The sequence below is a fragment of the Felis catus genome, chromosome C2, assembly GCF_018350175.1.
Source record: "Felis catus isolate Fca126 chromosome C2, F.catus_Fca126_mat1.0, whole genome shotgun sequence".
Lineage (NCBI taxonomy): Eukaryota > Metazoa > Chordata > Mammalia > Carnivora > Felidae > Felis > Felis catus.
The window spans coordinates 131,991,073-132,003,453 of NC_058376.1; the positions used below are offsets into that span (position 1 = coordinate 131,991,073).

The 12,381-nt window shown below is 43.7% G+C and overlaps 1 protein-coding gene across 3 annotated transcripts in view; it reads right to left on the minus strand.

Annotated features, from left to right (window-relative positions):
* The window catches only part of COL6A5 (collagen type VI alpha 5 chain), a 132,577-nt gene that overhangs the window by 81,970 nt on the left and 38,226 nt on the right, over nt 1-12,381 (minus strand). For all 3 annotated transcript variants that reach the window (XM_045037623.1, XM_045037622.1, XM_045037621.1), the window contains exons 2-4: nt 10,656-10,748; nt 8,858-9,460; nt 4,996-5,616 (exon numbers count right to left, since the gene is read on the minus strand). In XM_045037623.1, coding sequence (XP_044893558.1) covers nt 4,996-5,616; nt 8,858-9,460; nt 10,656-10,719 — 1,288 coding nt within the window. In that variant the 5' untranslated portion in view covers nt 10,720-10,748. The remainder of the gene's footprint in view (nt 1-4,995; nt 5,617-8,857; nt 9,461-10,655; nt 10,749-12,381) is intronic.

Here is a 12,381-nt window from a genome sequence, read left to right on the forward strand (position 1 = left end):
CTTAAAAATATAAATCTGGCCTGAACTTTCTCCCTGTTTTTCTCTCAGACCCTATTTCGAGCAATTCTTCATCTTACTCGCTGTGCTCCAACCACGCCAGGCTGCTTTCTGTACTCTGAATGTGCCCCAGGGCTTTTGTACTTGCCCTCCTCTCTCTTGCTGGAATATTCTTCTCCCTAAACATTCACATAGCTGATTCCTTCTTATCTCATCATGGATATACCAACTCAAAAATGTCAGTTCTTCAAAAAGGCATTCTCTTCCCCTCTAGCTAAAGCACATTGGTCATCGTCTACCTATTACCCTCTCTATTTTCTTTATGATAGCCATACTTTTTGAAGTTATCTTACTCATTTTTTCATGAGCACAGACTGCTTCCTGCCAGAGTGTCCCCATGAGGGCAGAGATTGTCAACTTCTCTGCTTCTACCCAGTATGCCTGGTCCATCGCAAGATTTCAACCAAAAATTTTAAATAAAAGAACTCTGGGTGGCTTAGTCAGTTGAGCATCCAGCTTCGGCTCAGGTCATGATCTCGCGGCTCATGGGTTCGAGCCCTGCATCGGGCTCTCTGCTATGACCATGGAGCCTGCTTCAAATCCTCTGTCTCCCTCTGTCTCTCTCTCTGCCCTGCCTTTCCCTTCCCTGCTCAGATGTGTACTCTCTCTCTCTCTCTCAAAAATAAATATCAAATAAATAAATACACTCTCAATGTTCCTTCCTTCCTTTGTTGTTCCTTCCTCAATGTTTCTTCCTCTCTTAAAGCCCTGGAACAAAGTAAAACATGCTTTAACTTTACTAATAGTCTATTTATAACTCTATCAATTACTCATTGCAATTGGGTAGGAGAAAAAGCATAATTTAAAAATTTAGATTATTTACACAGTTATCTGGTTGAGTGTGTTGAAAGACCCTTAAAATACAAGACTATTTAGGTATTTCAGAAATAGTTTCTTTATTCATAGCTTTTTGGTAATTTATAGCTATTGACACTACTTTAGGCTATGGGGAGTTGGTCCCTAAGAAATCAGAAATACTGGAAATAAGTTTGGACCTGAGAATTAAACTATGAAATTGACATATAAAATATTAGGAGGAAGATAAGCAGTTATCTGCAAAAGACAGGGTTGATCCCAGGCCAGCAAAACCTGATATCAATAAAGATAGATTGATTTATATAAACCTAATGAAGAAGAATGAGGTGTTCTCCAGAAGAAAGATAGTGGTGATCAGCAATGAAGGAGGAAAACAATATGAGTCACAGTGGGCAACCAAGGCAATGCCCATGCAACCCCCCTAGAACTGTGTTGTCCAATATACTAGCTACTAGTCAGATATTACTATTAAAAGGTAAACTGGAACTACTTAAAATTAAATAAAATTCAAAAATCAGCTCTTTAGTTGCACTGGCTATATTTCAAGTGATTAACAGCCCCAAGTGGCTAACACCTATCATATCCAACAGTGTAAATACAGAATACTGTCATTATCACAAAACGTTGGCTAGACAATGTCAAAGAAGAATGTGTCCCCTGGCCCAAGGTCTCACCTGTACAGTTATACAGAGAGACAGAGAGAGAAATCTACATATTTGACTTTATTTTTTTAAATATTTTATTTTATTCTTTTTTTTTTAATGTTTACTTATTTTTTAGAGAGCGAGCAAGCGAGCAGGCATGGGCAGAGAGAGAGGGAGCTACACAATCTGAAGCAGGCTCCAGGCTCTGAGCTGTCAGCACAAAGTCCGCCACGGGGCTTGAACCCACGAACTCTGAGATCATGACCTGGGCCGAAGTTGGATGCTTAACCAACTGAGCCACCCAGGTGCCCCTGAATATTTGACTTTATTTTAAAAAAAAATTTTTTTTTAACATTTTATTTATTTTTGAGACAGAGAGAGACAGAGCATGAGCAGGGGAGGGTCAGAGAGAGGGAGACATAGAATCCAAAACAGGCTCCAGGCTCCGAGCTGTCAGCACAGAGCCCGACATGGGGCTCGAACTCACGGACTGCAAGATCATGACCTGAGCCGGAGTCGGCTGCTTAACCGACTCCTTCCTGAGTCACCAACTGAGCCACCCAGGCGCCCCACCAGCACTCTTTTTCCTATACATCAGTCTCTTGGTTTGATTAATGTGAGCGTCTCCTTGATTCAGTGAAGTTTGATTTTAAAAAACTGGATACCTACTACGTGACAGATGTGGTGGATACAGTAACGAAGTCAATGTAGATTGGTTCTCTGTGTTTTACCGTTCTGAAACTACAAAGCCGGCACCACACTCCAGACCATGGCAAATTCTCTAAGGTTGAGGTTCTTAAACACTGCTAATAGAAGTTCAAAGGGCGGCTTACTAAAATGCAAGTGCCCAGGCCCTACTCTGACACTAATTCATTAGATTTCGGGTAGGGCTTGGGCCAATGAACTAGTGATAAACTCCCCCAGGACACTCTGGTAAGTTTACAGCAGATGCTGTTGGTGCTTAGCCTGTATCCCCTCAAGCCCTTCACCGCATTTGTGCCCACTGGCTCCCAGGGCTTTCTCTCTGACGGCTAGTACCTAGGGCTGTTTATGGGTGGGTTGCTCTCAGGTTCCTGGAACCCTCTTGCCAGGGGCTTGAAGAAGTGCCTGGAAATTTACATTCTCTCATGTTCTGGAATATAAATTCCCTAGCTACACTGCCCCCTGACAGCAGCAATTCTAAGGTTTAACCCACATTGTCCCTAGGACGGCCCTGTGGAATTGAACTCCAGGGAACTTGGCTTATCGTCCTTCCCCTCCTGGTCCCAACTCTCCCTTTCCTACCAATCTCCAGTTTTCCCTGGATATATTTTCTAATCAAAATCTATCCATTTCACATGAATCCTTGTCTGGCATCTACTTCTGAGGAACCCAACCTAAGTCAAGTACCAATATTTGAGAGCCATTGAATTAACAAGAAGCCATCTACTGGAGGCCTTATGGAGGATAGCTATCCCCCTTGGATGGCCCTTGCCATTAGCCTTGGTCCCATACAATCCCATTTAGAATTTCTTTTTTTTAATTTTTTTAATGTTTATTTTGTATTTTTGAGAGAGAGAGAGAGAGAGGGAGGGAGGGAGGGAGGGAGGGAGAGAGAGAGAGAGAGAGAGAGAGAGAGAGAGAGAGAGAGAGAACACATGCACAAGCAGGGGAAGGGCAGAGAGAGAGGGAGACAGAGAATCCGAAACAGGTTCTAGGCTCTTAGCTGTCAGCACAGAGCCCAACACAGGCGCTCGAACCCACGAACCATGAGATCATAACCTGAGCCAAAGTTGGACACTTAACTGACTGTCACCCAGGCACCTCCATTTAGAATTTCTGTAACAAAAATAAATGTGACCATTTTTTGGTCACATCATTTCAAAGTCTCTAAGAGAGGCCACACTACACATCCCCCCTATGCCCTAATAGTTCATACTAGACCAAGGTGACTGCCACTCTGAGCCACTTCCCCACATGTCACTTAGGAGATAACAGAGGACTTGTTTCTTGCTGCTACGTATATGGGCCACAGAAAATCCAAGGCCAGCCCAGGATGCATTCTTAATAAACCTTCAATTGACTCGTATGAGTTTAAAATTAGCCTTCAATGTCATTGGATGATTACAATTCTTTTCCATGCGAATGCTGCCAAATTACAATTTAGGTGCGACACGTGACCAAGTTCTGGCCGTTGGGATGTAAGCAGAAATGATGTGTGTAATTTCTGGAAATATCTTTGAAGAAAAGGAAACAGAAGCCTGACCTCTTCCTTCTCTTTTCTCGTTCTTGCTTGCTGGATGTGAGTGGGATGCCTAGAGCAATGATCTTGGACTATGTTCCTGGGAGTTAAAAACCACAAACAGCAATAAATAAATAAATAAATAAATAAAATAAATAAATAAATAAATAAATAAAAACAATAATGTCGAAAGAGACAGGGTCTCTGACTCTGTGGTGTACCAGCTGTGTCTACCTACCTTAGGACTTATTGTGCAACAGAAAAAACAGTTTTATCCCGATTAAACCACTGCTGTTTTTATTTCTGTTAGTCACACCCAAATGTAACTGTGACTGATACAAGTTACCCAACTGTATATTCCTGCAGTGATACACCAGCCATCAGCCACATGTGGCTATCAAAACTAAAATGAGTTCAAATCGGGGCGCCTGGGTGGCTCAGTCGGTTAAGCGTCCGACTTGGGCTCAGGTCATGATCTCAACGATCCATGAGTTCGAGCCCCGCGTCGGGCTCTGTGCTGACAGCTCGGAGCCCGGAGCCTGCTTGAGATTCTGTGTCTCCCTCTCTCTCTGCCCCTCCCCTGTTCATGCTCTGTCTCTCTCTGTCTCAAAAATAAATAAACGTTAAAAAAAAATTAGAAAAAAATAAAAATAAAAAAATAAAATGAGTTCAAATTAAATTAAATTTGAATTTCAGATCATCTGTTACACTAGCCACATTTCAAGCGCTCAACAGTCACACGTGGCTAGTGACTGCCTTACTGGACATCACAGATGGAGAACATTTCCATCGCCACGGAAAGTTCTGTCGAACAGCACTAACATATACAAGGCTACGCTACCTTTGAAAAACGTGCGTGTGTGTGCTTGTGTGTACGTAGCATAGAGAAAGAGAAGAAACTAAATGACATGAGAAATAAACGTTAAAATGGTTTTGTCTGGACGATAGGATTACAGATGATTTTATTTTCTTCATGTTCATCAATACTATCAAACTATTTTTTAACTAACACCTATTACTTTTTTACATTTAATTGCAGTACGACTTACACGCTGAAGAATTCACGCGTTGTAATCGTTCAATGATTTTTGGTAAATTCATCAGGTTTTGCCACCACAACCAAAATCTAGTCTTGGAACATTTTCCTTACTACTCATGTTCCCTTAGCCAAGTACAGTCAGTTCTCGCTCCTGCCCTTGCCCTAGGCCACTACTCATAGTACTTTAATAACAAGAAAAGTATTTTTTAAAAACTTACCAGTTTTGTCAAGGTCCACTCGCTCAGCACGAGTAGAAATTTGGGACCAAATTTCATTCTGCAGCTTTTTCTGGAATGTCTTACTGTAAGTTTCCAAGTCGGCATAGGACTTGAGCACGGAAACCATCTGTCTCGGGGGGTAAGACACTATTTCTTCTAACTGGGTGTCGTTCGCCCCTTGGATGTTCACGGCAAACACAGTCACGTCCTGCATCCGAAGCCGCAGTGCGGCATCACGTACCGCGTCCTCTGAGGGTCTGTGAGTGACCAAGACTGCGATCTGAGGCACCCCCTCTGCCCTTCTGCTGCCAGCAGACTCTGAAAAGGCTTCTAGTCTCATCTTCTCAATGGCAGCACCAGCATTGGCTCTCCCCGTCCGGAGAGAAAGCTTCTGGATTTGCTGCTGAAATTCGTCCTGGGTTGTGTTTGATTTTAGAAAAGAAATAGTCTCTGCTCTATCACTGTAACTCATAAGCCCGAGGCGCGTGCAGCTGAACCTCACATCCATGGAGGCAGTAATATTCCTCAGGAAGTTCTGCAGGTCCCTTAAGTTTTGTCTGGTGCCCACTGACTCATCCACCAGGAACATGAGGTCAGCTAATGAATCTCTCTGACAGGTCACTGCGAAGGGAATAGGGAGAGAGAAAAAGTAGGAGGATGAGTACAAACCACCGGCCCAGAGTGAGAAGGGCACTTTACAGATTGTCAAAAGGCATTGGTGAAAATGGAGGCAGTCATGACAGATGTGGTTAGCACCGTTTTCTCTGAACGAACACCAGTTAAAATGCTGAAAAGAGTCACAAGGTGACGGATTTCAGAGTCTCTGCAATTATGTTCCTTCTGTCCGAAGAGTGCTTCTTACCAATTGTCCTATCAACCCCTCCACCACCACCCGTCTCAAGTGCTAGGATGCAGCGACGTGTTAACAGAAATATCTCTGACTTCAGGAAGCTCCTATTCTATGGGGAGGATAAATAACTAGGTTATCTTATTTCAGACAGTAATAAGCATCACGAGGAAATAAAACAAGTGAGTCAATAGAGTTACTGTTCTGGGGACATGGGATGAGGACTAACTTACTTGAGATACAAAGAAGTCAGGGAAGGCCTCTCTAAGAGGAGCACATTTGGGCTGAGATATGAATGAAGGGGAATCAGCCACGTGTTCTGAAGGAAGGGAAATTCCGGCAGAAGGAACAGTAGGAGGTGGGAACAAGAAGCCCAGAGTGGCTGGTGATGGTGAGGGGAACAATGATGGATGAGGTCAGAGAGACTAAGGGCCTGAATCATAGGGGAGTCACAGGATCTTATTTAAATCTTTAAAATATCACCCCAGTTGCTGAGGATATTCAGGGATAGCCATTAAGAAACAATCACCCTAGTTCGGGAAAGAGACAATGTTTGTTGGACAAGGATAATAGCAGGTAAGATGGAACAACAGGGTAGTTTTGATACATGAATTAGAGGTAGAACAGAGAGGCCTTGATGATAGTGGGATGCTAGTGTTAAGAGATAAAGAAGAAGTGGTAAAAACTAGGTTTTGGGCACGAACAACTGAGTGGATATCGGTGGTCTCTTCTTCCAAGATAGGGAAGACCACAGGAAGAAGCTGCAAGGGGGGACTCAAGAGTACCATTTGAGACATGCTAAGTTTGGGACAGTTTTGAAGACACCAGGTAAGCAGTTGGTTGTATGAATCTGGAATCCAGGGAAGAGTACCTCCTAAGCACAGAAAACACCTACTCCAGGCACAGGGGAAGGAACTACATCTGTGGAAAGTATAGCCAAGGGATAAGCTCAATCTTGCCAAAAGCTACCCGTTAGGATTGGCCATGGGTCTAAGATCTGGACCATGAAACATGAGCAAAAATAAGCTGATCCCACAAGACCCTCCCATGAGTGGTTTTCTCCTGCCCACCAGCTGTATAACAAGGCCCAGGGTGCCTTGGAAGGTCATATGCGAAGACCGAAGAGCCACCACTAACCCAAGTACCCGAATAGACGAAAAACAACTAGTCACCTTGGGCACTGGCCCTATAATGTTACAATGGAAATAAACTTCCTACTATTCAGTGAGTCTGTTATTAAGACCTGAACTGGTCTGACTACAAAATCAGGCCATCCGCAGAGCCATGGAATCCATAATGGTGGGGTGGAAAGGAAGTTTCGAGGTCATCCCAGCCCCCGTGTCTCACCAATGAGGATGCTGGTGCAAGGCTCAGAGAGATGACATCACTTCCCCAAGTTCGCACAGCCAGCTAGTGGCAGCATCTGGGACATCTGACCTTGTGTTCAGGGCACTTTGTACCGCACCAGGAAGCTTCCTTCAGTCTTAGAACTAGATAATTCCTGCTCAGAACGGCCCGTCATTGCCAACTGAGCACAGAGGCAGCCAGGAAAATCCATTTTGCCGGAAATCCTTCCTACCTGACTCTGGCAGGAGTCTGTCATTAGCACGGCATACTTACTGAGTGCCTCCCTGGAGCTGTGCACTGGCCGGTTCTGCCTGCTCATCAACACTGCAAGGGAAGCTTTCTATCTCGTTTTACTCGTTCCTTCCTAATGCTGTCTGGGATCACCTGCCAAGTAAACTATGTGTATTCAAGAGCCTTCTGCTTTGAGGCCTTCACTGAAGACACAAATAAGGCATTTTTCACGTGAGACATTATAAGTCATGGGGTCATAAGTATTCCTCCTTTTGGCCTAGGGGGTCAAGAACGAAAGCAGATGAGAAGGAGGCCTTCTGCATTTCTGTGTGAAATGCAGGGATTTCCAGGAGCTGACAGGAATGCAGATGTGACCCCTGGTGGTTCTGGTGGATGGTTCTTAGAGAGAATGCCCTAGAAACAGCACCCCCCAAGGGAAACCAGCTGTAATGATTGAAGTAAGGTGTGGCTGTCAAGCAGCTGTGCACACAACAATCAACATGGATGATGGAGCCTTAGAGGAAGGCTCTGTGCTGCCACATGAGAAACTCTTGGTGGCTCTCAGAAAATTAGTTGCGGAGAATTTTATGTTGGGGGACGTGACAGCGAAGATGTTACATTATATAAGCAAGGGAACTGAGTCAGTTCAACTTGAGCTATTAGTTGGCCTTATTCATAGCCATAACCTTGTCCGAGATATTTCCAATATTCCTTCAATTCAAAGATTCAGTCTACCGCAAGGTATACTATTATTTATGGCAACACTCAGAAATGAAAAAAAAAAAAAAAGCATTACTGCAAGACACATCCTAATGTCAAAAATGTGAAAATGTGAAAAAAAAATGTGTGTTTTACATGTGGAAAACATAGGCACAAAATGATTGCACGACTGAGAGAAGGAACGAGTCAAGCTCCTGGCTTTAGCAGGCCCTGATACTCATTGGAGAGATTTTACTTGTAAGGAGAAAAAATCGTGCTGGAGGGGATAAGCCAACACAGCAAATGTAGGGCTCAAGACACTACTCTACAACCGAGGGTATCCTGTTCTCTGCCTCGTCTCATTCTAAAGTTACTGCTCCCGTTTAGTGTCGCTGCGTTATTAGCTAACGGGCGTTTTCGGGATACTTACTATGTGCCTCACACTGTGCCAGGACTGCCAGGGCCAAGAGAACAGGCACAGAACTTACTTCTTTTTCTGGAAGAATTTCACTTATTCAATCATTAAGAAATAGAATCGTAGAATGCTAATAGAGTACTAAGAATAGAAGTCACTGTCGGGCACAGTGTAGGCCCAAAGAATACGGAGACAAATATACGTTCCCAGTTCTGCCCTCAAGGTGCCACCAGTTCATGGGTGGAGGGGACCAACCCAGAAACGAGTAATTATTCACTATGGGAAGTGCTTCTGTCATCATCCTCAACCCAGGGCTTCCTCACCTTTCATATCAGCATCTGCCGCTCCGTCCCTGTACTGGGTCGCTTCCTTGATGATCTGCGTCATGTTTTGGGAAAACGCGCTCAGGTCCCTGACCGACCGAAGGTTGAAGTGAAACTGAGCCGTGGCCATGGCCTTCAGCTCCTCCTCAGAAGCTTCCTGCAGCCCCACGGAGATGATTCTCACCCCGTCTTCCCGCAGGGCCTTGGAGGCCTCTTCCACGTCGTCGTCCTCGGACGCCGCCGAAGCCAGGACCACCAGAATCGGGGGAAACTGCTTCTTGTCCCTCCCGCCGGCCGCTTCGGAGAAGAAGGTCCTGTGGGCCTCCCGGAGAGCGTTTCCTATCCGCAGGGAGCCGCCGATGAAGGCGAAGTTCTTCTTGAGGTGGTTCAGCATGGGGTTCCTGCTCTTGAAGGTGCTCAGCTGGAACTCACTGTGGAGCCGGTCGCTGTACTGAGCCAGGGCCACGCGGTACTTGTGGGCCTCGATGGGGAGACTGGTGATTATCTTGGTGATGAACGTTCTCACAAAGGGGAAGGACTTGGTTCCCAGGTGGTCAGAGCTGTCCACCAGAAACACGACATCTGCAAACTCAGGGCCTGGCTCTGTCAAAATAAAATCGCAACAAAGCTAAACAAGGTGATTGTTCAGCCTTTACATTTCAGACCCCAGGACTCATTTGAGACTGTGTCCTAAGTTATGAGTGACTCAGCATCCCAAGGGAAGTGTCTTCTGGAGGTCAAGCAGCAGAAACTATACTGGGTTTTGTGAAAACATCAAACAAGAAGACTTTTAGTAGTTAAGCATAAGTCTTTTGTTTCTCAACTCCGTACCAGAGACATCTTTTTCTTTTTTGGTTGTGGAACCCCAAACTCTGATATTATACTAAAGAAAACCCCCAAGGTGGTCTGTGGACGAAGAGTAACTTTTATAAACCGTAACAAGCAAGCAGGTGTCTTGAGTCGGAGAGTTTAGGAGGGGGTGGGAGACAGGGATTGGGGGAGGGGCTTGATTGAGGGGAAGCAGGAGAAGAGCAACGCCAGATGTTTGCCTGATCTGAGAGGACTCCGGAGCATGTCGCTCTCTGAGGCGAGAGGGCCAGTCTGCCATACTCTTGTCTCGGTCAGTTATTGGCTGCAGACCATCCCCAGGAATTGCAGGGAAGGAGCAGAGGGCTACGGACCCAATCTCCTTCGTGAGCTGACTCTAGGAAAGCTAAGAGCAATTCTCCTCAGAAAGCGGGCCATGTCTGTGAGCTGTTGCAGGCAGTATTCACAGCAGCTGGGCCAGGAAAGGTGGGGGACGGGGTGCCAGCCTGATAAAGAGAGTTTGGGTCAGGGGAGGCGCCCCCAGCGTCTACTTAGGCAGTCACGGCCAACCACCTCCACGCTGGAAATTTGTGCTGTGCTAGTAAACGCCTAACAACTGCTCTTTCAGAGTAACTCAGAAAATTGTCAGGAAATCCTAGGATGCAGACTGACCTACAAAACCAATGCACTGATTCTATGAGAGTCATAGAGACATGGAACCCTGGGACCTAAGTAAATCACTGAATAATTAGAATTCTTCTAGCCAGGTGTAGCATAATTCATGCCTTTTACCCATGGCTCTCGGTCATCTTTGAGAGATTAAGTACGTTTGATATTACATACCTCCAACTACAACTCAATGCCGTCTACTTTGACTTTTTAGTGAATAAGCAAATAAACCCTCTGTTTCTATGTATTAAAATAAACGTTCGTGAAGACATAAAAATGCTTATTTTTCCTAAATGACAATAAACGTAGAATCTACTGGTACCTGGACTCTGATCTGCCAGTGTCTCAGCCCAAAGGATTAACATAAGTAGTAGTAGGATCTTCATTTTGTTGGTGAAGATTTCTTGCTTTTATTCTGTAAGACACGTTATTTACAATATGAAAAATCTCATCGTAGAACAATAAGTAACTACTGGCAAATCTGGATTAGAACACAAATCGCTGGGAGCAAGTACTTGTCAAGTAATGTCAGGTGTGATTAAAACACTCATTAAGCATGTGGAGTCGTTATTGAAAATAAAGAATGCTAACGTTTGCTGAGTCCTCATCATGGCTTAGCTACTTTTCTCAGTGCTGCATGAGTATCATCTAATTTAATCTCCACAACAGTCCTAAGGGGAGGGACAAATACTATGACTAGGTGACAGATGAGGAAACAGGCACAGAGGGGCTTGGCAAATGGTAGATCCAGGATCCTAACCCAGACAAGGTGACGGCAGAGCCCAAGCTCTCAACCACCTTATGCCTTATACAAAGGCTGTGTCCTCACAAATCACATATTCTTTACCCTCTATCTTTATGTCAACAATGACTATTATATATGTTCACAACTCGGCTGAAAAAAGCCAACGGCCACCCATGCCTGTTTCTTCACGAAACCCTTGTGGAAAGAGTTCTTTCATTTACAGAGAAACTCAGCTTTGCAAATGATTTTGAAAACCTCAGCGTTTCTCTCCAGGAAGCTCACAATCAATCAGAAATCATGATTTCACAATCTTTTAGAAATTCTGCCAATTCAGAGTTGTTCTTTACACTGATGAAAAGAGATCAAATGACCAATAGGCAAAAACAGAGCTGCCTTAAATGAGATACCAAAGGTATAAAGGCTCTGTTATTTTTTCTAGAGTTGACTTTCCCAGCAGTTCTTTTGAAATTGCTGACAATGAAGGAAGACTGAGAATCATTGGAAGCTAGATTTGAAAGAGAACTGATAAATCATTTAGACTAAACCTTTATTTTGCTAAGGATGGCCACTAACAAAGCTCCCTAGTAGTCAGTGGCTGAATCATGTCAACAATGACTTTTAAATCTATGTTCATCATATTAAGATACCATATACTTTTCTTATTCATTAATTTTAGTATGGAGATATAATTTCCGTAAGATTTACCCTTTTAAAGGGTTCAATTCATTATGTTTTGGTGTATCACAGAATTTGTATCCATCATCACTAATTTCATAACATTTTCATGATCCCCCAAAAGAAATCCATGCAATTAGTGGTTACTCCCCATTCTCCCCTTCTCACTGACCCTGGGAAACACTGATCTACTTTCTTCTCTATAGATTTGCCTGTTCTGGACATTAATATAAGTGGAATCATATAATATATGGGCTTCTGTGTTTGGAAACTTTCATTTAACGTGTTTTCAAGATTTAACTATATTGTGACATGTACCACTGTTTCATTCTTTTTTATGGCTGATATTCTGTTGTGTGAACATACAACATTTTAAAAATCCATTCTTCTGTTGACAGATACTTGAATTGTTTCTACTTTTTGGCTATTGTGAATATTGCTGTTATGAACATTTGTGTACAAGTTTTTGTATGAATGTATGTTTTCATTTCTTAAGGAGATACTTTGAATACATTCCTAGAAGTGGAACTTGGGGTATTTTGGTAACTTTATGTTTAACGTTTTGAGAAACTGCCACACTGTTTTCCAAAGTGGTTGCATCATTTTTCATTCCCACCAGCAATGAATA